This window comes from Barbus barbus, assembly GCF_936440315.1.
Source record: "Barbus barbus genome assembly, chromosome: 6".
NCBI lineage: Eukaryota > Metazoa > Chordata > Actinopteri > Cypriniformes > Cyprinidae > Barbus > Barbus barbus.
This window is the reverse complement of record NC_136734.1, coordinates 29,453,114-29,480,921: the sequence shown is the minus strand read 5'-3', so window position 1 is coordinate 29,480,921 and position 27,808 is coordinate 29,453,114. Positions and strand designations below refer to the sequence as shown.

General features: G+C 38.0%; 1 protein-coding gene across 3 annotated transcripts; it reads right to left on the bottom strand.

Moving 5' to 3' along the window:
- Positions 1 to 269: 269 nt before the first annotated feature.
- LOC306871886 (bromodomain and WD repeat-containing protein 3-like) lies at positions 270 to 27,476 on the bottom strand. Of its 3 annotated transcripts, none has more exons than XM_079420118.1 (40): positions 27,329 to 27,476; positions 27,147 to 27,205; positions 27,030 to 27,059; positions 26,831 to 26,890; positions 25,556 to 25,706; positions 25,302 to 25,400; positions 22,451 to 22,611; positions 22,035 to 22,256; positions 21,272 to 21,372; positions 20,009 to 20,079; positions 19,769 to 19,869; positions 19,523 to 19,563; positions 19,298 to 19,402; positions 18,974 to 19,127; positions 18,704 to 18,838; positions 18,000 to 18,128; positions 17,684 to 17,909; positions 16,933 to 17,067; positions 16,448 to 16,631; positions 15,401 to 15,494; positions 15,136 to 15,306; positions 14,937 to 15,013; positions 14,374 to 14,575; positions 14,196 to 14,294; positions 13,976 to 14,083; positions 13,715 to 13,839; positions 13,450 to 13,532; positions 12,900 to 13,011; positions 12,736 to 12,797; positions 12,499 to 12,654; positions 5,901 to 6,021; positions 5,659 to 5,784; positions 5,467 to 5,542; positions 4,698 to 4,748; positions 4,469 to 4,612; positions 4,197 to 4,349; positions 3,478 to 3,620; positions 3,309 to 3,385; positions 3,023 to 3,169; positions 270 to 2,496 (listed from the first exon to the last, which is right to left on the bottom strand). In XM_079420118.1, the coding sequence occupies exons 1-40, from the start codon at positions 27,360 to 27,362 to the stop codon at positions 1,742 to 1,744; spliced, it is 5,280 nt and encodes a 1,759-aa protein (XP_079276244.1). In that variant the 5' UTR covers positions 27,363 to 27,476; the 3' UTR covers positions 270 to 1,741. The 3 variants fall into 3 exon arrangements, with proteins under 3 accessions (XP_079276244.1, XP_079276246.1, XP_079276245.1); XM_079420120.1 differs by having other exon boundaries at positions 14,937 to 15,010; XM_079420119.1 differs by having other exon boundaries at positions 16,448 to 16,628.
- Positions 27,477 to 27,808: the final 332 nt, after the last annotated feature.

The following is a 27,808-nucleotide window of genomic DNA, read 5'->3' as shown; positions in this document are numbered from 1 at the left end:
ACTTTGAAGCCTTAAATCTTGTTTTTGAATATTTTTTAATTATTTGTGCTTGTTTACTGACATTATAGTATTTTTTTTTATTTAATTAACATTTTATTGCCCTTGTAAACAAAATAAAATAATGCTCTGACTGAAATTCGATCCATTTAAAAATATATATTTCTAAATAATAATAACAGCAATAATAAATAAATATAGTATTAATAATACATCATACTTTTAACTAGATTCATGTCCTTTTGGCTGGTTGAGATCAAATAGTGACTAATCACAGTTTTACACCTTTATTATAAAAAACAATCAAAAATGTGTAGAACAAAAAAGGACATGTTAATGACATCTAGCAACATCATGACCACCTTCACTATTATAACAGATCGAGGCTGTCACAACATGACAACAGATCCCTGATACAAAAAAAAAAAAAGCCATGAGAAATGGAAAGGAAATTAATAGACAAAATGAACTCATCTGGTCAACTCCTTTCTTGATTAGCTGGGAAACATCTTTCAAACAGGTGAGGACAAGCAGTTTAGGGGTCGGATGGCGAGGGTACAACTTTCCAAAATAGTGCAAAAGAGTGAGAAAGAGAGAGAGAGATGTACCAGTGTTTTAAAAAATATTTTTTGTACACAGCCTTTGACACCACAAACCAAACTCATGATCTCTTCAATTTATAACGCTTTGTCTTCATCATCCTGAAAATACACCAGTGAAGCACATTACCATTGATTACATGATCACATGAGATGATCTTCAGAGAGGGTTCCTTGTAGTCTTCATGATAATGGCATAGAGAAAAAAAACAACAATGCAAAAAGTAAAATAAAAAAGGGATAAAATAAACAGTCTGTTGCTCTTCAGATAGCTTCAATTTACATTATATCTGAACCAGTCAGAGTCCAGGATTCAGACATCACCTCACATCCACCAATCAGCTGCCACATATACTTGACATAAAATGTGCAAACATTATCAATACTAATGTTCTCCTTACTGCAAGATAAGAATGAATTAAAGTGTATCATACAAGAGTGGAAAAATATAAATATATTCTGTAAAAACAGTCTGAAGTGTTTTTGTGTATTTGAACAAGAGGAGAAGGGAGAAGTGCATTTTCTCCTACATTTTCCATAACCCTTCTCATGTCTATGCTCGAATGGATGAGGATTACATGAGTGATCTGGAAGTAGTTAATGCATCTCAGAGGATGCACTTGCACCAAAATTGATTATATTATTGAACAGAGGTAAATGCATAACCTGACTGAATAGTAAAGTTAAGTCAGTTGAATCACATGGTAAACTTAAGTGTTCTCAACGAGCCCCTGTGTAAAAAAAAAAGGGTATGAAATGAATGCGAGATGGAGAACGTGAGAGAAGAGCAGCACCATCTTTCTGACAGAATAGATTCCTCAGAGTGAAAGAAGCCAGAAACCAAAAGAATCAAACCCAAACAGGAGGAGGAAGGGAGAATGAACACAGAAAGAAGGGAGGAAAGTTGACTCTTTTCCACTCTGGACCAGAATAAGGCAGAGGTGGCTGATTAGTTGATGGCGTGGTAGTTTCTGTGGAGGCCACAGAGAATAGAGAGCACCACAGTCCAGGAAGAGTCATGAACATCAAGTTTTGGGATACGACAACAACAACAAAAAAAAAAAAAACAAATCACAAAAAGACAGTACTAAAAACAAAATCCCTGCAGTATCGCTGTAGTGAGTCTGTGTAAATGTCATAAAATGTCAATGTGTCCAGCCCATAAGATGGCTGACCCTTGCACGTTCAGTCATGCGACGGACCCTTCCAGACCGTGACATTCCTAGATTCAGCGGGTCTGTCGTCAGACCCTCATCCTCAGAGTCATCGTTGTACAGAACAGTCCTTCGACCCTGGTTACGAGTGTTAACCCGCCCTGACTTTGGAGTCCTTTGATTTGACCTCTGACTTCCAGTTTTTGTTGATGACGAAATTACATCATCTTCCTCCTCCGACTCCTCCTCTTCCTCATCAAGCTCCTCCTCTTCCTCCTCTGGTTCCTCCTCTTCCTCCTCTGGTTCCTCCGGTTCCTCCTCTGGTTCCTCCGGTTCCTCCTCTGGTTCCTCCGGTTCCTCCTCTGGTTCCTCCGGTTCCTCCTCTGGTTCCTTCTCTTCATCTCTTTCATTTGCGTGCCGTGCTCGTTTCACAGGCGTTGTTTGCGCTTCTCCTTTGCGTTTTCTCTTTGTGTTATCGATGGAGGCCACTGCCGCTTTGCCTTTCTCTTTGTGTTGCGGGGCTTTGCTGTAGTCGTGATCGCCGCCGTCGGCAAAGCCGCCCACCTCAGCCCCGCTGTCGTCACTCTCGGACGAAGACGATGAGGTTCTGGAGGAGGACGACGATGCAGATGTTGAGGATGATGATGAGCTGGTGCTCTCGCATTCAGAGACCTCTCCCTCTTCAGGTAACGTGGCCCCTCTCCTACGTGAACTTCGACCTCCGTTTGGCAGTAAGCCATGGCCACCTATATATAGAAGCACAGAGGACACAATTTCACGGTCAAACTGCAGGGAAAACAAATCCTTTGCAATTTACACTACAATTCAATAGCTTGTGGTCAGTAAGATGTCTCATTCTCACCAAGGATGCATTTATTTGATCAAAAATAGAGTAAAAACAGTGATACTGTGAAATATTATTACAATTTTACACAACTGTTATATTTAAAAATATAATTTATTCCTGTGTTGGCAAAGCTGAATTTTCAGCATTACTCCAGTCTTGAGTGTCACCCTTCAGAAATCATTTTAATATGCTGATTTGCTACTCAAGAAACATTTCTTATTATCAGTTTTGCTGCTTAATATTTTTGGTGTGATACTTTTTTCTTACTTAAAAAAAAAAAAAAAAAAAAAAAGATCAAAAGAACAACTTTAAAACAGAAATCCATGAAAAAGTCCTTGCTGAATAAAATATTTAATTTCTTTAAAAAATTAAATAATCTTACTGAACCCATGCTTTTGAAAGGTAATGTATGTTTGTTTGTGTACCTGAGGATTTGTTTGGTGTAACACGGCTGCGTGTAACTCTGTTGGCTCCTGTCTGCTCTGATGAAGAGGACAAGGAAGATGAGGAGGAAGAGGATGAGGAGGAAGAGGATTGCTGACTGTCTTCATTGACTTGTGCAACATTCAAATCTGGTGAAAGAAGTGACCCCTTTCTTTAGAATGCATATAAACTAAATTCACCGTTATTATGATCATTTCCAATTCTGTTCCAGTGGTTGATTTTAGACAACCCCAATTTGGAAAGAAAATCCATGTCGAACTCTCTTACCTTGAGAGGATTTCCGTGAGCGGCCTTTTGCAGACACCTGGGAAGTTTTCTTTCCTGATTTCTCTTTCCCTTTGGGGCTGCAGAAACGGGTTTAAAAAAGGGTAAAAAGAAATAAAAAATCTATGTGCACTCAGTACTATGGATTTGACAGTGGGTGTCCGTGTTTTACCTGTTGGGATAGGAGCTCTGTAATCTGTTGCTGAATCTCTGTTGACTCCTACGTTGATTCTGAACTGCAGATTTGTAGTCTGAGATTATGGGAATGATCTGATTCTCAAAAAACGCCGAGAGACTCAGAGTCATACTGTAGATCTAAACAACAAACAATATCGGAGTCATACTGTGGATCAACTGTAAGGCCTAAACCTTCTCTGACTATTTTACCGTAGCTGCATAAAGGCAGACAAAAAAAATCAGTCCAAGGAAGACTGCTAATCCATATTAGAAAGACAGAAATATACGGTTTTAGTTATACAAAAGTACAGTTAACAGCACAACAGCATTAGAAAAAAAAAAGTCTATCAACCATATACATTACTGTTGAAAGGTTTGGGGTCAATAATAGTATTTATTTGATTAAAAAATTAAAATAAAACAGTAAGAATGTGTAATGTTACAACTGAAAATACATTTCTTGCTCCAGTCTTCAGTGTCACATGATCCTTCAGAAATCATTCTAATATGCTAATTTGGTCCTATAGAAATATTTCTAATTATCAGTGTTGAAAAATGCTTAATGTTTTTGCGGATAGGGTGATATATTTATTTAAAAAAAAATGTAACAAAGTCTTTGTCACTTTTGATCAATTTAATGCGTCTTTGCTAAATACAAGTACTTATTTCTTTCAGAAACCCTGAAACAGCTAGAAAAATGGGTTCTGATCTTACTCGAGACTTCTTGTTGGGCGTGTAAGCCTTTGAATTACTGAAGATAAGCCGCACGTCTTTGGCAAACTCCATGGGATTCTCGTAGTTCCCACCCATCAGGGTCTCAGAGACTGTGCCTAAATCCATAGGAGTGTCTATAATATCACGATAATCCTGATACATACACAGAAAGAGAAATTAGGTCGGAATGGTTTCCAACATGGAAAACAGGAAGTGACAACAGAAAACGATGGTAACTGTGAAGACAGAGCGTAGAAGGAAGAATGAGGTACCGGGTAGGTGAAGAGGTCGACAGGCTGGCGAAAAGGCTCTGAATCGGAGCTTTCCGTCATTCTCCTCAGAAGCTCTTTGCACTGTCCGTGCCATGCGTTGATATCCAGGACCACTCCACGCTTCTGAGGAACGTTATTGGACCTCTGAAAATGGTGGAAGAGGTTAGAGAAAACACACCTGGTACTGTAACACTTTATAGTAAATAAATTATAAGCTGAATTTTCTCACCCTCTGACCAGTGGAGGTGCCAGGAGTATCCGAGTCCACATCCACAGTCTCCTACAGAGCAAACAGAGACAATGAAGAGTTCCTCTGCTTTATATAGGGGTGTCCAATCCTGCAGAGTTTAGCTCCAACACAGTTGCCTGGAAGTTTCTAGTGAGTCTTAAAGCAGATCGCAGATCTACAATGGCCTTCATAATATTAATTATAATATTTCTTGAATAATTATTAATAAAAATTAAATTTATGCATGTTAGAGAATAAGTTGAATATGGCTTTAGTCTGCCTTTTTACTCTCCAAGAAGCTGCTCTCATTGTGTGTGTGACCATGCCCGATAAGGTTTAGGGCAGAGGCAACCTTGAAATAAGATAAGTGTTTCTCTGCGTATGTGTGTTAGTATTTGTCTGTACACGGGGAAGCTCAGACAGTCCCAAACCCTGCTGATGAAACTGCAAACTATCTTCTTCAGTAAATGTTTCTTTAATTTAATCGCATCTCTGACTCCTGGTCTTTGTTCATCATACCTGGTCCTTGGGTTTTAACTGTAATTCCCCAACAGTCTGAATACCTTGATTAGTTGATCAGTTAGGTTTAATTAGGGTTGGAGCTGAAGTCTGCAGGAAAGTGGGCCTCCAGGAACCGGTTTGGACACCCCTGGCTTAATACTAAAATACATACAGCAGGTTGTAGCTGGCCCAAAGGTTTTGTCACAGTGGTTCTGGGTCAGTAGACCATACTTGCTCTGTACACACACACACAGACACACACACTTACCTCTTCCTCTTCCTCGCTGCTGAATTCGCTCTTCATCTTATTGTAGAGATCCAAGATATCAGTACAGGTCTGATCCCTGCAGACACACATGCACATTAACAGTGAAAATGCTCAGTATGATCACTGAGCTCAGCAGGTGAACCAGAAAGATCGGAACCGATATGAATGTGTAAGTGACTGCATTTATCTAACCTGATGAAACGCAGCAGGACGCTGCTGACCGTTTTAGCTGCTTTGACGATAGGGCTCTGCGGTTCGTTAAATGTTTGAGCGTTGTGTTCAATGTAACGCACCTCCCACATTAGTGCTGAGATCCGCCTACACATACAGAGACACGTGAGAGAACTCCAACACTTGTATTTGTGAAGACTTAGAGGGCACTCATTTTGATGTCTGATGACGCTGTGGTCAGTAGGCTGAAGGATAGCGTGTACCTGTAGAAACGGTGCACTAATCTTGTTCTGATGGTGCTGAGGTCAGTAAGATAGGCCACAGCAGTGCAGTACAGTGGATATTCCCTCAAATCTACAGGGCAGGAGAATGCCTTTGCCACATCTGTAAAACACACAAAAGTAAAAGTCAGCAAGGAACATGCTTTATTGCAAAACTAGTCACAGATAAACAATGCATGTATTTGTCTATAGTAAGGTTAAATCAGTAAAGTATCAAATCATTATTAATATACACTACAGGGTCGGATATTAAACTGTCCTTATTATAGATTTTTGAAAATTACCTTTCATGCAGTGTAACGCAGCTTTAGTGAATGAAAACATCCTGCAATGTTTTAAATCTGAAAGTGAAGTATGTATAAAGATACTGTCTCTCAAAAGAAAGAGTTGACTCTGAATCATTGAAAATAGTCGTTTTGAAAACGAATCCCAAGCCGTTGTAAGGTAAAAACAAATGCATATAAGACAATGAAAGTGTTTTTTGACCTTGCATGCATCTCAACCTGTTGTTGGGGACTCCCAAAACCAAAATATGAACCTTTCATTACCCATAATGGGGCACTTTAATGGGGCCTTGTAGCAAAAAGGCCAACAAAATGAACAAAAATGCCCCTCAATTTCAACAATTAAACAATCGCTTGTGGCTGTCATGATTAAAATGAAATGTGAAAAAGAATGAAAAGTGTCTATCCGCAGAATTATATTTTCAAGATTCAAGATTTTTATTTGTCACATACACAATTATACAGAGTATAACCAGCAGTGAAATGTAGGTCAGGTCCGCTCCAAGGACAGTGCAATTATATAGAATACAAATATTAAGGAAAAGAAAAGTAGAAAAAAAATTAAAGAATAAAATAAAATAAAAGATAAAAAATATAAATTGATTCGCACACTGCAACAGATTGCTTTTTACGTATTGTTTTTTGCAGCACTGATAACCAATTACACGTATTTCTGTTGAGCTTAGGAATGCAATGGCCAATCAGTGGCATTCAGATCAGTCAGCGCTCTGGAGTTGTTGTTGAGTGTGCACTAGGGCTGGGCGATATGTCAAAAATATCTTACTGATAACCACTAAGCCCCGACCCCGCTAAGAAAATATTGCCGACATGCACCATAAACATGCACCATATTCAGTTTGGTCTTAAGTATTGCCACGTTAAAGTTTGGTATTACTTTTCTTAGTTTGTGCTTAAACTAACAGAAAACATTAGCTTTACTGTTATGTTGGTGTTGCTAATAATTTCCACTCTGTTCTTATCAAATTTGTGTTTGAAATTAATTTCATTTTGTGAGAAGAACTGTTGAGGAAAAATAACAGAACCCAATTGGGTGAAGTTGGACATTCTGCCGGTGATTGTAAGAATTATAAATGCATGTTGATGTCATAAAGCAATGTCTTGAATAAATATGCCTGTTTTCCGATGTTTCTCTTTCTTTTTGGCATTAGACAAATTTCATGATGGTAAGTTTAATGTCCTTGATTATAATAATTATAGCGCTGTTTTTAAACTTGTAGTCAAGCTATAAGTTATTTGATATATATCATGTATGACTAAAGCCATGCAGAGATTAAAAAGAATTCTGAGCAAAAACATTAAGTTTTTTTTAGTTTTTTTTCTCGTAGCCTTGTTCGGAGGTCTCTTTTGGCCTGTTTTTAACAAAATAAAAATAACTGATTTATTTAGAGCAAGCGGTAATTTTAAATTTTAGTTTTGTATTTTAGTTTTTATAATTTTTATTGTATTAATCAAAATACAACGCCCAAAATATAATATTCAGTGTTGGGCTGCCGAATCTCTGAATGTGTACATGTTGAGGGGCGAGCTGAGTAGCCTATAATGTCTTCATCCGTTTGCAACAAAACTTTATAGTTTTGTTGCAAATGAATTAAGAATTTATAGTGCTATACCTTAGCTTAATTAAACCTAACTATACTGTATACACTTTTAAAAAATCTGTAAAAATAGGGCACTGTGTGCGCTGTATGAATAGGCTGTGAAAGAATTTGCGTATTTTAATTATATAACTCATGTGTGTGGTTTTTCATCATTATACAGTCTGTTAAAATAAATATTCAGAAACACATGCAGTGCTACTGTTTGTCTTTTTTTCTGTTTAACTTTGATTAAACTGGCGATCAAAATAGAATAGGCCTTACCCTAAATAAGGATAAATTATACTAGAACGTATCTCCAAAATAATCGCATACACAGATGCACATTGCCATTACAGTAGTCAGCGCCGAACAACAGGCAAATAAAATATAAACTGAGGTTACAAAAGTGATTCAGTCAAGATTAGTGAGGGATTTTCATCTGGCGGCAGAGACTGCTGTCAATGCACGGATCCAATACACCCTCTTTACGTTCACTTAAGACATAGCTGATTATATGTATGGGATATTTGGATATAATTTTGTGTGTGTCCATTCGAATGTGTAAGAATGCGAGAAAGAGAGCTCAGTCTAGTGTTCGCGTACATAAGAGGTGGCTTTCGTGCGAGCTTTGTTTGTTTGTGTGTGTGTGTGTGTGTGTGAGTACAGAAGTGAGTTCTATTTCATCATCTTGCAGTTAAATCTTATGAAATCACAAAATAATGTGCATACAGGAATCGAGAAGCAGAATCGAAATTTTATCTTATAACAAGTAATTCCTGACCTTACGCATCTGATCTTATTTCCAAAATTGGAATAGCTTTTCGATTCCCAACCCTCCTATTAAATTATTTCATTCTTGCATACAAAAAGACCTGTATGGTGACTATAGGGCTATGTAAAATATTTTTTGCAACTTGCTAGGTTTATCATTTGTAATTTTCCCCCTCGATAATGTCGATAATCGTCTGTTACCTGACTGTTGACATCGCGATACTTATGAGACATCATCGATATACGATTATATCGTCATATCGCCCAGCCCTAGTGTGCACGCTCACAGATTGAATTCTTTGTGCTCGTGATTTCCCTCATCATAAACAACACTGCAGATATGATCATATAAATAAAAGATTCATTTCATAGCTTCAGTGATTTTAACAGGAGTTTTTGCATAACTTGAGCTAGACTAGACTAACGTCACGGACCGGCATGTTTGTCTGTGAAGCCAGCGCCAGAATATATGATGAGCCGTTCCTCTAAAACAGACAAAAAAAAAAAAAACAGTTTTTATATGTATTCTATTAATCAACATTAATAAGAATAATTACAATATCAAGAGAACTAATCGACAATAACAATTTGTCATAAAATTAGCTCCTGTTTTTAAATCTATAATTTAGATACATTAGGGTTCCCAAAAAAAACAATGGTTTTCAACATTAAGAATTGTTCTTGAGCACAAAATCAGTACATCAGAATAATTTCTGAAGAACCATGTGACAAAATTCAGCTTTTACCTGTCATTACAGGAATAAATTACATTTTAAAATCTAAAAAAAAAATCGTAATGTTTCACAATATTGTTCTGAATATTTTTTATGAAATGAATGCAAAAATGGTGTATTACCTACATTAATCAGTGATGTAAGGTAATCTAAGCAGGTTTTACAAATCAGTGTTTTGGCGCTTGCAAGTTAGATACCCAAAAACACCTTTGCTCATGTGCAAACAAAGTGCGCACACAACCGTGGATAATTTAATTTTAAGTAATTAAGTCGAGGCTGGGGTGTGCTGTGCAATATACAGTATATTGTCTGCGATAATGTAAGTGTTGTTGTAATGCAATCTGACAGAGTTGATCACCAAATCACATACAGTGTGCATGCACGTGATTTATTAGTCTATTAAAATTCAAAATCCAAGGCATTAAAACAGCTCAGACTTACATTTTAGTCTGTGAAACCGGGGGATCGAGTGCCGTTTTTAATCCAGATATCAGCATGACAACAAATGTAATAATCATTTTATACAAGTTTAATAGTTAGCAGACTTACATTTTAGACACAATGTTGCCAGTTTTTGCTCAATTTTGCAACAAATTGCAAATTTCACATTGACTTTTTTCATATTTTAATATTTTTCATATTTTAAATAATTTCAAATATAAGTATTCAACGTTTTGTTTAAAACAAAGCATTATTTATACATTTGTAAACGCAGCTTAAATGCATCCATGTCCCCTCTAAGATACATTAAACTATGTAAATACGTCTAAATGCAGATTCCAGAAATGTTTTCTTACGCTGGAATGAAAGACACTAAGTACTGGACAAAATGCTTCTTATTCTTACCCAAAGATACAAAATGGAAGAAAGAGCTAAAACTGAACACAATCTTGATACTCAAACAGTGTATAAACATTTGTGTATTTATGTGCTCCTTTTCCATTTACTTACTTTTACTTTCAATACTTAAGTACGTTTAATTTTTTAAAAATACTTTCTTAACCCTTGTGAAAAAAAATAAAAAAAATAAAAATAAAAAGGTTACACAGGTCCATAGTGGACAAAAATGTCCATGTCAAAAAAAAATGGTCATAATTTGAAGCTTGAGAGCACAGACTTAAATTTGGGCTCATTTTAAAGACGACCCATGGCAGATTATTGTTGAAGTAAAAAAAGTGAAACCAAAAAAATAAAAAGTTATACAGGTTTAAGTTTATGAAAATGACTTATGAACAATATTTTATATACAATATACTATTTTATGAAACACTGAACTCTGAACCTGCTAGAAAAACAAAGCCATAAATCTAAACAAGTTGTGTTCCAAATTTCCTTACACGATGCTCCAGCAAAACCAACAGCATCCTGAAGGACTCCACCCATCCCTCCCACAGTCTCTTCCAGCTCCTACCATCAGGAAGACGGTACCCCCCCCAACCTTACCACACCAAAGAAAAAAAAAACTGTATGGAAATTTTTTGTGCAATTTGAAGTGTGTTACACACAGGTGAGTGGGCCTGTACAAACTACCTGTAGTAACACACTCTCCTCTATGTGCACTAGACACTTTACACACACTGCTGCGTGTACACAATCCCACAAAAGACTCAGCAATATATGTTTGTTTACATGCTCATGCACTACAAATCATCCTGCACTGTTCCCCAACCAGCTGCTTAACTCAAAATGTGTCTCCTTGCACATGTACAGTATTTGTGAAGCATTCGTATAGTTTGTATTTATCTTATTTTTTTTAATTTGTATAGGGTAAATATTTATATATAGTATACTTATAGTTAAATATATCAGTAGGTTAGTTGTGTATAGGTTTATAGTGTTTTTTACTTCATTGTTGTATGTCTGTATTTATGTAGCACCGTGGTCCTGCAAGGCACGACATTTCGTTCCACTGTATGTCCCCACATGTAGCGGAATGACAATAAAGCTCAACTTGACTTGACTTGAGGTTGATCTCTCAAAAAATGAGCTTTCAGCAAGATTTTGTTTGGGTGCAGTACCAAATTTTCCCCATTAGAAGCCAGCAAAACTCAGTGGTTGGATTTGTGATTTGCAGTAGAGTTTCTCTCTCTCTCAAATATTACAACACACGCACAATTTTTATGACACACATAAAAACCACACTCATACACCCATACCAACACACCCAAACAAGTATAGCTGCATTATTTATCCAGTTGGCTCCATAATATGCAGAAGCAGAAAACAGGAATAAAGTGAGTATTTGCTTTATAGACACTTTATAGACCAAACCTGAAAAAAAATGGCACCATCTGGTAAAAAAAAAAAAAAAAAGTAAATTTAATTCTGAAGCCTTGCCAACAGAATAAAAGCCTATTAACAAAAACTTTATCATTTTAGTTAAATGGCACTGCAATTAAAAATTTTATGGGTTTCAATGGGGACATTTTTGCCCAAAAGTTTCTGTGTGTAGTTCCAAATTTTTATGTATCTAAGGAAATGGGGGTGAAATAGTAAAATTCCAATAAAAATACACAACTGTGCCAAAATTTATGCAGCTGCCAAAAACACAGGCAAAATGATAAAAAAAAAATAAAAATACTGAAATGGACAAAAATGTCCAAAAGGGTCAAGCACAATTTATATCACATACTTTAGGACTTTTACTCAAGTAATATTCTAAACGGAGACTTCACCTTCTACTGAAGTCATTTTCTGGCAAGATATTTGTACTTTTACTTAAGTATGGCTTTCAGGTACTTTATACACCACAGATGTTAATACAGTGAAGGCTATGCCAATCATTTAAAAAGCTTTATTTCATACTTTCGTTTATTATTTTCTGAATGGTATGCAATTAGATACCTGAAGCACAATTCTCCTAATTTGCATGTTTGTTCAGTTCATTGCTTGCAAATTATTTCTTTATTACTGACTTATGTCTACGTGAATAAATTACCCGAAAAAAAATCTTCTCTCGACTAATAATTTTATTTTCCTTAAATATATTAATTATTTAACATCTTTAATGAAAGGCTTTCAGCAGTGATCTAGTTTTGCTTTGGTAATAAAATTGGCTTGAGATTCATAAAATTTCATTGTACTGGTATTTTGACAAGCTTATCAGCAACTGACACATAGAAGACCAACAAAGTTCAATATTTTCAAAAAATCCTGCGAATAGTTATAGGTGGTTTGTGTGCATTTGCCATACCAAGCGCTAGCAGCTGATCTATGGCTGTGATGACTCTCTCGCACTCGTCATCTCGTGTGTGCAGCCCCCACTCTCCCTCCTGAGGGGTGTACAGCAGGGCCTGAAGCTCGTCCTCTGTGACCGGGACACTGCCCCCATGCTCCTCTGGAAGTGGAGCTGTAGATGGTCAATCACACCATTAGATATGCCAAAATTCGACTGGCTGATTAAGGGGTCAGATTTTAAGTGTGTCAGTACCTTCTTCAGGTATGGGTTCTATATCCCACGGACTCATTTTCTCTCTCTCTCCGTTATCCCACCTGCAAAACAACATACACCAATTATTAAAAAAGGTTTTAAAGCGATAATAAGCCGAAGGTTTAACTCTGTACTCTGGTAGAGCAGTGATCAAATCTACACACCTGACAATGTAGCACTGAAAGAGGCTGTCTGGATAGTCAGATTGAAATGGCTCCTGACACTCCACCGAACCAAACCACCAAGCATCATCAATGATGCTCCTGAAATGCTGACCTAAATACAGATATTCACAGCTGTTATTCGCTACTTATATGCTATTTTATGATCACAATAAAAATGTGTCTTTTCGACCACAGCATTAATAGATCAATAATTTATCTATGCTATGCAGCCACTAATCCTGCAAGCTTTATAGCATGTTTCCATGCAGTTAATAATCTGTTATGGATGGTTGTTTACTGGCTTAACTCAAAAGAATAGGTCTCTTTTTTTTTGGTATGGCTCAGGCCCCTCTTTCAATTTGATTTGTTTTTTTCCCCCCACTAACTAACTTATCCACCAAGTAATGATGCTCAGTCACTTAAAAAACAAGTGTCAACCCGCCTTTCCTCAACAAGCCGCATGATTTGAGGCATCATTTACAGCCTTAGCTTGGGTAGAGGTTTACACAAAGATATCTTGCATATAGCACAGTTTAAAGCACAAACATACCAGGCTGCCAGTTGCGTTCTTTGGCCTCATTGTAAAACTGTTGTAGCACCAGAAAGTCAATGACATCAGGCATATCATGATACCTAAAGAGAGACACAGAGAAAGCTATAATTAACGAACTCATATTCATGATCAAAAACTATCCTAATATCTATTTTAAATGTATTTATCAGAATTTATTATGATATTCCAATACCAACAGTAAGTAAAAAAATAAAAATAAGACAATGTGCTTGTGTGTTTTTGAGAGTACAAGTGTACATACTTCAAGCTGAAGGATTCGTTGGTCATTTTCCCTGAGGTGGGGTCCAGGAGAGCCAGTTTGAGGCAGCACAAAGTGGGCGGCCCGACTTCATATTTAATACCCACTATCTTTACAGACTCCTGATCCTAAGAAAACACACAGACAACATACTTTCATGTTCCTGTTGGTCTGTATGCAGAATGGGCCAACCACTGTGATGCAGACTAAATTATGCCTAATACTGAGTGGGAATGGTAATGAAACAGGAAATAAGCCCCTTACCCTGAGGTTCAGGCGGTTCCAGGGCTGTTTCTGAGGGTTGATGCTGTAGGCTTTGGCACGACACACGGCTCGGACATATGCTTGATGACCCTGACGGAAATATATCAGCTACAGAACAAAGAAAGAGAAATGGCTTAAGAAATATGTGCATGTATGATGAAAATCCTCATACTTACTTTTGGTCATTTAGTGTGTGCCTACATTTATTAAAGGGACTCACCTCATCTCCCATTTGAGGTACAAAGGGTGATCGTCTTGGAATGGTCTCCATGATCCACGATGGGGGCAACCATTCCTCTAAATCGCCAGCAGGCACAGACTAAACACACAGACACACACATTAGCATAGAAGAGACAATATGGATGGATAGATGGATGAATGATAGCTGTATGCTAACCCGCTGTTTAGTCGGTTTAGGTTTCTTTTTCTTTTCAGTGCGTTTACTCGATCTCTCAGCCTCTCCTTCTCCCTGCCCCGCCCCCTCCTCAGAGCTACTGCTCCCGGCAACACGAGACGGCGGCCTTCTAGTTGTTCGCTTCGGAGGCTGGAGGTTGATTCCCGCATCCGCCGTCCAATCAGAATACTCGCTAGAAGAGTCACTGCAAAATATATTTAAACAGGAAAAGCAAAAAACTAAGAATTCTTAAAAAAAATAAATAAAAAAAAAATCACTCAACATTCTGAAAACTAAAAACTAAAATGGAAATGATTGATTAAAATGGATAAATTAAAAAAACAAAAAAACAATAGTACTATCTATAATTTAATCTCTAATATTGGTCTAAATATTTTTTCTTGTTACACCAGTCTAATTCAATATGAAGTCAAGACTAAAAGCTGCAAAAGAATTAAAGCTTCATTTAAACTTAACTTTAAGCTAGTTCTAGATCAAAATCAGAATGCTTCATCTGCATTATTGATGTTCTTTTATGTTGAAAAATATTGTGATTGGGTCTGAACCTGGAGTTACTGTCATTCTCCCACTGAGCTTCACCATCAGAGGACACATCACTGTTCTCATTCTGTTCCTCCTCCTGCTGGGTGCACACATTCAGAAACATTATTTAATGTTTAATTAAGCATTTCAAAACAAGCAAAAATATATATAGTTAAAAAAAACAGAATTCACTAAAATAATTCACCAACACTGCCTTCTTACCTCCACTTCACTGTCGGACTCTGCCACACTTTCCTCGTTATGGGTGTACGAGAGCACACTTGTGCTGCATCTCCTTTCTCGAGTCGAGCGGGTCTGATACGTGTGTCTCCTCTGCTGAGGTCTGCGCTGAGGCCTCCGTAACATGCGAACACTCTCTCCCACCGGCTCACTCTACAGATAAAGAGGGAGAAAAATGAGGTTTAGGTTTATACTGTGGTTCGGCACTGACTTTATCTTTATATGTCTTCATATGTATACAACTCACTCCTGTTGTGGGTGCAGATTTCTTCTTCTTCTTCTCAATGTTGTAGAAAGACCTTTCTACCTCTCCTTTAGCACGCCTACTGTTTTCCATCACTCTAAACATGCACAAATACATAACATCAGTGAGAAGGCAGTGTTGGGTGTTAAAACTCTCAAAGCTGTTCACACAAGCTCAGATTAGTGTAGTTAAAGGAAACAATGGACATTTAAAAGGGGAATTCTAGTGAATTATTTCAGTAAAAGCCTTAGAGAACTACAAGCTATTATAGTGGAATGAGATTCGAGATTGATTTATTCATGTTAACAAAACAAAGGTAAATAAAAACAGGCTTATTTAAAAGTTCACTGTGTTTTTATTATGTGCAACAGCTCTATGTAAAATACAAGAGATTTTATTGGCAAACTGTTTTTCAAAGTAATATATATTCAATTATGGTTTTTATAGATTAAGTTTAGGCTTACATTAGTTCCACATAATATATATGACTGATGGGGTGGTGTAGCCATTGTGGAGAGCCTTGCCATCGCGCTCACCATTGGTCATATATATATATATTTTATTTTATTTTTTTTTATTATTTTTTTTTTTTAAATACAGAAGCTTAAATACTTTAGACAAGTGTTTCAAAACCAGGGACCAGATATATAACCAAAACCTGGATCTATACACAAGGTAGTCTTTTAAGTGTGAATTCTAGATCTGGAAAAGTCATGTAAATTAATACATTTTATAATTAATTTATAATTAATATACATTTTTAGCTATGCAAAGATCAGAAATAAATAATATGTGATATGTGAAAGTAAATAAATAAATAAATGGGGGGGAGGGGTTCAGTAAATCACAGAAAAATGGAGAATATTGCTGTGGACAATGGGGGGCCTTGGTGTCAGAAAGGTTGAGAAGCACTGCTTTAGACCAGTGATGAGCTATTCTGTCAAATTTTAAAGGCATTTAAGAATAAATTTCAGTTTTTTTGTAGTAATGTTGCTCTACCAATTGTTACTTCTGTTTGATTTGCAAGCTGTTAAATTGTCATACTCGTACCTGAATATGCCAGACTGGACTTCATTAACCACCACACGGCGGCTCCATGCCAGCAGGTCTCTCTCAGTGGCGATCTGACTGCGGGGGGCATTATTGTGCATCTGCCGTACACCCTCAACTTGTCCGCTTCGTCGCAGCCCAACGTTAGGGGGTGACAAAGGACCACCTGCCACCTCAGCACCTACTGATCAACAGCTTTAAATGTCACAACCTCTAAACTAACAGATTTTATATAAATGACCTTTAAGCCAACTAATGTCTTAAATGCAAAGTCATTTTAATGTAATAAAGAGAAATATATATTACAGCATCTGCATTTTGCCCCTTCAATGTGTAATAATTGTACCACAAGAAAACTATGCTCCAGCACATCATTGAAATTTCTATAAAACATTTTAAAAGGTTAACAGTGGGTTGTTCTCACCTGCCACATCATTGAAATTTCTATAAAACATTTTAAAAGGTTAACTGTGGGTTGTTCTCACCTGTAGGATTTCCTGAGTTGAGTTGCTCATCTTGCTGGTGCTGGAGCTGCCTAATCAGGTCATCCAATGGGTTTTCTTCCTGAGACTCATCTGCAGTCTGCTGGCCAATCACCTGCTCAACCACTTCACCATCACCTAAAAACATTAAACGACTTTCTCAACTAGTTCCCTAATAAAAGGATGACTACATATAGCATGACCATAAACACAGGGAGCTTCTTAATACGATTAACATCAGCCATGCAATGTGTGCAGGACACTACTGAGGTTATCACATTAATAGTATTCAACAGGAAACTAATTTATGCCCAAGAGATTGTCCTGTTGAGCAGTCAGACAAATGACAAGCAGTAACATTTCTAGTGCTGTTGCTAGTCAAAAAGAAAAGTACCAGAAGGATAGATATACTGTAAGTATTTTGGGTTGACGACTACGTCATCATTTTATAATTTTTTCTCAAAATATCAACTTTTTTTTTTTAAATGAAATTAAAATGTGTTTTACTCTACCATAGACATTGGTAAAAAGAATGATATTTCATTGGTATAGACTACTGAAATTGTGTTAGCTACAGACTGAACAGAATATTTTCTAAATTTCTTCTACAGAAATTACTTATTAATTTGACTATAATTAGTTGTGTAATCTATATAATAATAATTACTATTACTACAGCAATAAGATGTATGTTAATCATGCAGTAAAGCATTGTGTCATTTGTTATTCACCATTGAAACTTAAATGAATTTACCATTAGCCATGTAGCCGAGCTGTGGCACAAGCTGCTCCTCTTTGCAGTTTTCTCTGCCCGGCACTAGGCGTTGGTAACAAGGTGGGTGGGGGTTCCCATCTACGTCCACCAGAAAAGGTGGAGGCATAAGATGGGGTGCCTGCTGCGTCTGCTCATCTAGAACAAAGTTATTGGAGTCCCGGATCAGCGGCCGGAAATCCGTATGGAAGAACATTTGGTCTAGAATCTGAAAGCAGAGTGAAGCGTTGCAATGCGAGTGGCTTCAGTCAACTGCACAAAAAGCTCAGAATTCCACATATCTTGGACACAAACGTACCTTTTCATAAGGCTGACTGCACCCAAACCCAAAGATGAGCAGATGACCATGAGAGTCTGTGCAGGCAAAGTGTTGCCCATCCACAGAAAATTTACAGTCAAACACAGCACCATGACCCTGGCCTTCAATCTAACACAGATTGAGAGAGAAAATTACATTTCCACGATGAGCAGTATTTCTATCAACATCTAGACACTACACTTTAATAATTTGGGGTTGGTCAAATTATTTACTGTTTTTGAAAGAGGTCTTTATGCTCACCAAGGCTGCATTTATTTGATAAAAAAAATGAAGTAAAAAATAACAATATTGTGAAATATTAATATAGTTTAAAATAACCATTTTCCATTTTAATATAAATTAAAATGCAATTTATTCCTGTGATGACACTGATGAATTTTCATCAGCCATTTCTCAAGTCTTCAGTGTCCAAATATTTTCTTATTACAGTTGAAAACAGTTTTGCTGCTTGATGTTTCTATGAAAACTGATACACTTTTTTAGGATTCTTAGATTACTAATGTTTAAAAACAGCATTAATTTGAAATCTTTTTTGGAACATTATCAACATTTTAATTTCTTCTAGACTTGTTACCCCAAACTTTTGAAGACTAGTGTATATGTTTCTTATCTTTTCTGTCAACTACTTTTAAAATTGGTGAACTTTTTAGAATTGAAACGAAAGATTTGTTGCGTCATCTCACCATATTGAAGAAGTTTCTGATCTTGAGGCCTTTACTGAGGTCCCAGATATAGATGTTACCATCATGACCGGCTGATAACAAGATTCGTGAGTCAAAGGGGTGTGCTTCCAAAACAAACACCTCATCATCATGACCCTATGAACAGAGGAACATTTGCATAAATAATCCATACATAATGGACAATAAACCATAGGAAACTCCTCTTTAGAATTACAAAACAGGAACCCAAAGGAACAGACTGAATTCTGCATCACATGCATGCACACATACCGACAGCACATGTAATAGTTGGCCATTTGCTGAGTTCCAGACTTTGAGGAGGCAGTTTGAAACAGCTGTGATGATGGAGCGATCGTGACGATCCCATGCGACCATGGTCACCACCAACTTGGTCGATTTGTCATCGCCTGATATCACAGCACTCCTGTGAGCATATGTCCACACAGATGTAAAAAATACACATAATTGAAGGACCAAATACATTGAATTTTTCCAAAAGAACAATGTTTAATGTTAACGTAATTACATTTCATTCCAACTGTGCTTGAGAAACCTGCCTGTTCCCACAATTAAAAGATATGTACACATACTGACCCTGGTAATCTGGTGGTCATGTCCAGCACGGTACTCTTCCATTCATGTTGTTGGTAATGCCACATCCGAGCCGTACCATCCCGACTACCACTCACAAACCTGAGACTGGATACAGAGGCAGCCAAAACACAAACACTGAGTTAAAAACACCCAGAATAAAGACAAAACGTACATCCCAATGAACAAACACAAAAGGACGCACATAGTGAACGCTGATAAACTCACCTGTCAGTGTTATTGCAGAACTGAATAGCTACAACTTTATCCTGTAAAACAAAAACATTGTTGTATTTCTAAGTCAGCACAATATACGGTTATGACATTCAAACTTTCATTTTTAAGATGTTCCTCATTTTCCAGTCTACATTACAAGTTCTGCTTTTTCTGGCCATTATTCTCTTTTGCGATACTCCATCTCTCTTGCCTTCTTGTCTGCCTACTGGCTTTCTTCTCTATGCCTCTCGCTCTTACCGTGTGGGAGTCCAGGTCAGAAAACTTCACAGGTGTCTCTGTGCCGAGGTAGTAAACTCTGATTATGTGATCTGTCCCTCCGGTGGCCAGAAACAAACCCCCTGGAATCAAAGAACACAATATTTTAACCTTTTATTTATTGTCTGATCATGAGACTGTAATGATACCATAATAAATAAAGACGAGAAAAGTCTATGACAATTGATCAGAGAGTTAGAGAGTGAGTGTGGGTAAACACACCAGAGCTGAAGGAACTGCAGGATATCTGAACTCCGGGACGAGAACGCTCCATAAACTTCACAGGCTGATCACTGCAAACACACACACACAACTCGTTGCAAATTTGCTCTATATAAAAACTAGGGCTGTCAACGTTAACGCGTTAACACATGCGATTAATCTAAAAATGTATTGTTAAATTAATTGTTTGATAAGGTTTGACCCTAACTTCTTGCCATCATCGCAGCCCGGAAGGTAATCATTGCCTGCGTCCCAATGTGCACACTATCCATAAATTGTAAATTATGTGTGACATCCTAAATTCTGTGTGATATTAGTAATTTTCAATACTATTTAGGGCAGATAGGGTGGATATATGCACATTGGGATGCAGGGATTGTGTAATTATGAGGTGCCGGGCTAGGCAACAGTGAAGCCAACGTGGAGAGAGAGAGAGCGAGTGTGTTCGAGAGAGAGAGAGAGAGAGAGAGAGAGAGAGAGAGAGAGAGAGACAGTGAGTGAGAGATATGTATACTCGTATTTGATAAGGGTGCAGCGAACCAGTGTTGTCAGGGTTTCCCCGCGCGATTGGGCTATTTTGAAAATACAGTCACGGGAAAAATTACAGCGCCGTAGGTTGTGGTTTTTTGGGCTACTTTTATAGTGTGTCGCAGCCGCCCAAAGTGTATACATATGTGATCACAAAAGGAAGTTAGTACAAACACTCGATGGTGGATTAAAGTGAGTTCTGAGTAAAAGTGTACTATTAATCTCATAAATTGTCTTATGTAGCATGATGCTAATGTTAGCTCTAATGCACCAGCAGAACAGGTGCAGTTCTTCTTCATAATGCATTTTATCATAATACTTCATGCAAGGTCGCAAGAAAATGTTTTGTTGTATTTATTTAGAAATACTTTTGATAATAGTTGGGTAAATGTGTACTGGGATTGAAGCGATGTGGCTTGGTAAACGTTTTATTGTCAGTATAAATGCTGAATTAAAACAAAAGAATAATATGGATTATGTCTCATACCTGGCGGAGATGTGATACCTGGCGGAGATGTTCTGTTTCCTTAAACTAGTTTGTCATGCATTCCTTTATTTCAACACATTTACAGGTAAATCCTAGTATTTTAAATTTGCGATTAATCGTGATTAATCACAGTCCAGGACTGTGATTAACACGATTAAATTTTTTAATCGATTGACAGCACTAATAAAAACATTGAATTACTGACATGAGACAAAATGGCTCATTTAAAATGGACAAATGACACTTACTCAAACTTCATACTGAGTGAGTTCCACTGCCAGAAACACACCATCCCATCAGCTCCAGTGGTGGCCAGATGCCGAGAGGAACCTAATGCTGATGGAGAAAACTGCAGAGATAGAAAGAAAAATCCCTTTAAACACACACAAAAATCATCTGAATTAATAGTAACTGCTGATTTTTTGGTGAAAAATCTAATTGAGACTTTTTAATAAAAAAATAAATAAAAAATTCTATATAAAAAGTGATAATTCAAAAACAAAAAAAAACAGATTTGCTGCGCTTGTTTTGTTGGTTTTGTGATAAAATATCAACATAAAAAATTTATATGTATTATTAAAAAGTAGATTTAGATTGAATTACAACAGGAAAAAAATCTGATATAATAATAATAATAATAATAATTATTTTATTTTACAAATTAACTGTATACAATACTAATATTTATGGCAATCTTAATTTCTTCATTTTCAAAAATTAAACCATTTGTTTTAACAGGGGGAAAATGCAAGAGCCCAAAAGTTTCTATTTTGTTGACAGCAGCCGGTTTGTAAGCTTTTTATTAGAAGTTTGGGAATATGGTTGGCACATGTTGCTTCCCAAATGCAAGTGACCCAAGTTCAGAGCAGATGCAGAGTTGAAGCTTGTGTGGAGCAGCATTTACCATGAACCACTGAAATTACCAGATCACGAACTGCTTGCGTATAAAAGAACATAGTACCATGCTTCACTCACACAGTGACTTTATAAAGAAAACTTGTGTTCACACACCTGTATGGAGGTGATAGAGGCTGTGTGCCCCTGCAACACTGCCACAGGTGCACAGGTACGCAGGCACCACACACGGATGATCTTGTCACAGCTGGCGGAAGCAAGGAGCGTGTTCTCGAAATTCACTGTCATATCTGAAATCTCTGCCGCATGTCCACGCAGAGTGGCTAGGAGACGGCCATCATCCGTCGCCCAGATCTTCACTAGACAGTCATCAGAACCCTAACAGAGACGTGAATAAACCTTGATTACAAGCGCACATAAAACATATCACAAAATTACTGATTACAAGACACAAAACAGTGTTTCCTGGGTTTCTATGTTATTTTTAAATTATTTTTCGACATAATATTACGCAACACATTTTTTATACCAAAAACACGCCCAGAAGTAATATTCTGATCAGATGCATTTACCGTAAAAATGCGTCGCCCAGTGCGGTCAAACGCCACACAGTACACTGATGAGAGATGGCCCAGAATCCTTCGATGCATCTTCATGTGCTGATAGGTACAGGAGGGGAGGGCGTGGCCAAATCGACCCACTCCTGTTTTTTGGCGAGCACCCATGATTGACACTGAGCAGTGAGATTTACAGAGAGATTAGAATCAACTCCCAACACAAAATATAAGAAATAATAGTTGGGTTACTCTAAAGGAAATTACTGGGTCACTAAATTAAATATGCTAACATCCAGCATTAAGCTACGGTCAAACTAGACAAATGGACACTAAATTGTAATATGACTTTACAAACGGCAGCACTTTAAAAAATATATTTTAAATATAATAAAATGTAAAAATATGCAATCTACTCCAGTTTACCGTAACTCTGCAAATTTAAAGGGGTCATCGGATGCAAAATTCACTTTACAAGTTGTTTGAACTTGTCTGATATGTGAAGACGCAGAGGATTAACGTTACTTTCGTTTTGAAGTGAATGCACCGATCCCCGATCTACATAAATGTGTCAATGTTCACCCGAATCATTCATGATCCAGCTTCATCTACAGAAGAAGTGAGCATAAGGGATTTTATGAATCTTTTGCCTTTCCTAATAATGTGCTAGTTAGCCAGTTTTGCGGCTGAAGTTTACATTTACATTTATTCATTTAGCTGACGACTTACAATTGCTATATATGTCAGAGGTCGCACGCCTCTGGAGCAACTAGGGGGTTAAGTGTCTTGCTCAGGGACACATTGGTGTCTCACAGTGGATTCGAACCCGGGTCTCTCACACCAAAGGCATGTGTCTTATCCACTGCGCCATCACCACCCCATCGTTTAGTATGCTCCATAGATATATATACCTAGATGCCTCATTATCGACTGTTTCTACGGGCTGTGACACGTAAGCCATCCGCCATTTTTGGAACGGTCTGCGAATCTTTGAGCACATTAACTGTGCGTCTACAACAAAACGTTATACGCTTGTATATCTTTGAATATTCATTGATTATTATGGTGAATGTGAGATGGCTGACGCGTCAACGTATCTGGAGCGGTCGAATAGGGAATCTACACATATCTACGGTCTGCTCGTCACTCCAGGAAGAGAGGGGCAGAGTCAGCAGAGCTCATTAGCATTTAAAGCAACATGGACTAGAACAGCGTGCTGAAAACAGAGCTGATTTTGACAGGGTAAAGAGGGTGTTTTACACTACCATTGAGAAATTTTAACCAAAGTATGTTATAGACTTTTCATTAAGAATCATATCAACTTGTGTAAAATGGGCATCCGATGACCCCTTTAAAGTTTGCATTTGTTTAAAGGGATACTCCACTCCATAATGCAAATTTTGTCAATCACTTACCCCCATGTCATTCCAAACCCGCAAAAGCTTCGTTCGTCCTCGGAACACAATTTAAGATATTTTGGATGAAAACCGGGAGGCTTGTGACTGTCCCATTGACTCCCAAGTAAATTACACTGCCAAGGCACAGAAAAGTATAAAATACATTGTCACCACAACATTGTGGTTCAATCTGAATTTTATGAAGCGACGAGAATACTTTTTGTACGCAAAGAAAATAAAAATAACTGCATGTATTCAACAATTCGTCTCCTCTCTGTAGCGCCATTTTGGAGAGCATCCGATGGACGCAAAGTGTGTACGCTATTCTCTGTCATCAGTAACGCATGGTAAATAAACGTACAATATGTAGCCATGCGTTACTGATGACAGAGAATAGCTTACACACTTTGTGTCCATCGGATGCTCTCCAAAATGGCGCTACAGAGAGGAGACGAATTGTTGAATACATGTCGTTATTTTTATTTTCTTTGCGTACAAAAAGTATTCTCGTCGCTTCATAAAATTCAGATTGAACCACTGATGGCAGATGGACTATTTTGATGATGTTTTTTTATACCTTTCTGTGCCTTGACAGTGTAATTTACTTGACAGTCAATGGGACAGTCACAAGTCTCCCGGTTTTCATCCAAAATTAAATTGTGTTCAAAGGATGAAAGAAGCTTTTACGGGTTTGGAACGACATGGGGTAAGCGATTAATGACAAAATTTACATTTTGGGGTGGAGAATCCCTTTAATTGAGCAACACAGTGTTGTATCAAACTTCTGTTGGTCACATGTCTTCATGATACGAATTCACAGGGCAAAGTTCACCAAACTTGAACTATGGAACCCAGTAAAATTTGCATGATTGCATTTGCATGCGTATAAATGGAAGTTAATAGACGGGAAAGTGTAGGGTAATTGGCCTTTAAAGTCGCAATGAAATGAAATGTGGAAAGATGTTTTCGTTTGTATTGTGACAGACATCCGAGAGTGAAGGATTATTGAATGAGGGGGAAAAAAAAAAAACTGTGGGAATTGCACTCAAAATGAATGTGAGCTTGCATGTGATTGTGGTTTAAGTTTTAGTTGCATTGCTGTCTATGGAGGGTCAGAAAGCTCTCAGATTTCATCAAAAATATTCTAATTTGTGTTCCGAAGATGAACAAAGGTCTTATATGTTTGGAACGACGTGAGAATGAGCAATTAATGGGTGAACTGTACCTTTAAATGATACAAGTTTTTCATACATCACCAGAGAGAAGTCTGACATTTTCATCATGACATCAAATTATGACATTTTAATTGAATATTACCAAAATATAAAAAATGGATTTTCTTAGCATGTCAACCTTAATCATTTGGAAAGCGAGGACTCACTCCATGTTCACAAACCCACCAGTGACTCCTAAAACTCAACCTAAAAACAGCAGTGCCAGAGCCCAACAGCATTTCGGAGCACAGGACTCACCTATATTTGGTGGTTTGGCACAGTTGAGAGGTGGTTCTGGGGGCCGTCCCCTGTGCAAGGCGACTACTGCAGAACCACTCCATACTGTATGGGAAGAACCTGAGAGAGAGAACAACTGTTTATCAAATATTTATCTGGGTTAGAGGGAGAAAACGAATGTGAGGGAAAGTGTTTGTTTGTTCATGTGTGCTATTCTTTCGTCTTTGTTGCTTCTCATTGTTCGCTGCTGTATATAGTGATTGTGTGCATCTCACTTTTTGCTGTCCGTAGTAATGACTGTCGCCCGCTGCCCAGTAAACTGTGGACTCCAGGAACACTGGGAGGAATGTGTTTATCTATCAATGGGCCAATCTGCTCACACACACGCAACAGGTAATCCGCAGGTATGTGCTGATTTAACAAAACCTAAAACATACACAGAGGTCTTTGATAAGTAAACTATAAGAAGCACAGCAAAGCTGATTTGCATTATGATTAAACAACACTGCACAGAAATTTATATTTTGTCATTTAGCAGATGCTTTTTTCCAAAGCAACTTACAAATAAGGACAATAGAAGCGATTAAAACCAAGAAAAGAACAATAATATATAAGTGCTGCGACAAGTCTGAGTCAGCCTAACACAGTCCACAAAAGAAAACAAGAAGATAGAATAGAAAAAGAAGAATAAGATAGAAAAGGAGAGATAGAATAGAAACAAGATGATAGAATAGAAAAAGAATAGTGTAATAGGGTCTTTTTATAAATAAAAATAAAACAAGTCAAAAGAATAGGGGCCTGTTTTATAAAACAAGTTTACCATATAAACCAGGCTTATTTCAGTTTGTCTGACTTATTTTGAACCAAATCAACTACAAACTGAAATAAACCTGTCTTATTTGGTAAACTTGTTTTATGAAACAGGCCCCAGAAAATTAATAGATAATGCTAGTGTTAGTGTGTATTTTTTTTTATAATAAACGCTAGAGGGAACAGAGAACGCTAGTGTATATAGAAATAACTGTTGCAACAACAATGTTACATAAATATTATTAGTCTTCAAACTAGCGTCAATTTTGCTTTATTTTACCAAAATAATCCATATTTCTTTACGCTAATTCCTAAAAGACCACCCTTTTCCCTCCACACACAAGCTCGCCTCGTGTCAGCCAATCAGAAGCCTTCTCCACTCTTCTGCCTAGTCTCTCAAGTAGCAACTGATGTTTGATTGGCTTCCGCCTTTAAGTGACGCAGCAACCCACCAATCCCCTCTCGCTCTACGTGCCCTGCCGTAACGCCTCTGGCCGCAACGCACAAAGCCTTTCATTTCAAAACAAATATTTTGATTTTGATTCCCGACATTAAAACTTTCCCACACCAAAACCAACCCTCGTGTATATTACAGACTATATTCCTACCGCCAACAGAGCGCCCTCAATTCAACGCTTTTTCAGTTTTATGCGCTGTAATATAAGTGAGCCAAGCAGCTGTGAGAGTTTGGTTGTGAACTTCACATGCGTGTGTGTGCGATAGAGTTCATTTAATCTCACCCAGTCTTCAAAGCTTCGCTTAAACTGCTTTCCATCCCAGCTCCAGCGCTTCGGGATGACCTGCACACACACAGCGGGGGGGAAACACACCACACGCAGGATTTAGACACGCAGCCGCGTTGGCATGAGGACGAGATGCTGATGTTGGGATATTTGAGAGAAAAACGGCATTGAGTGGGAGAACGGGGATGAAACTCACCTCGTATTCGTGCAGCTCCTGCAGCAGCATCTGCAGAAACACACACAGAGGGTTACACACACCGTAACACACACTCACCGCTACACACCGACACTCACACGCCACTATCGGCCTCACCTGAGCGGATTTCTGACATGGTCCAGACTGCAGGAATCTGGCGATCAGGTAATAAAGTTCTGCAGAGAGAGAAACACAACAACAACAGTCGTTAGCTTTAGCTTAGCCTCAAAGGCTAATGCTAAAACAGTGCTTAAAGTCTTCCCAGCGGTAAAGACGCGGGAGAAACAAATGCTGCCCACCGGCTTCAATCTGCGAGCACGGTTCCGCCGCCATGGCCCGGTCCAGGCGGTGGGTGGAGGTTCGCGGGGAGGTCTCCGCTTGCTAAGAGCGGCCTGTGCTGTATTTGCTCTCAGCGTCTCGGCCTGCAGCCTCCGCTCGTGCTGCTTTGTCTGAGCGCCCCCGCGCGGCGGCAATACGCCGGTGCCCCGCAGTACCGCGCGCTTCCGCCAGAGGCGCACTGAGAGCGGACACAGGTGAGCTCACCATTTCCACGGCGGACATTTTGCATGGCATACAGTTGGGTGATTTATTGAACCCAACAGCAGAGCTGTTGTATTGCAATACAAAAGGATTTGTTTCATGTTTAACATCGATCTCAGGTCACGTGTGTGGGAGAAACATAATGAAATGTCAATGAAATGTCCCATACTACAATTACTGTGCCATATACATGTGTGTTATGTAATGTATGGTTTCATAAATATTACGTAATACAATTA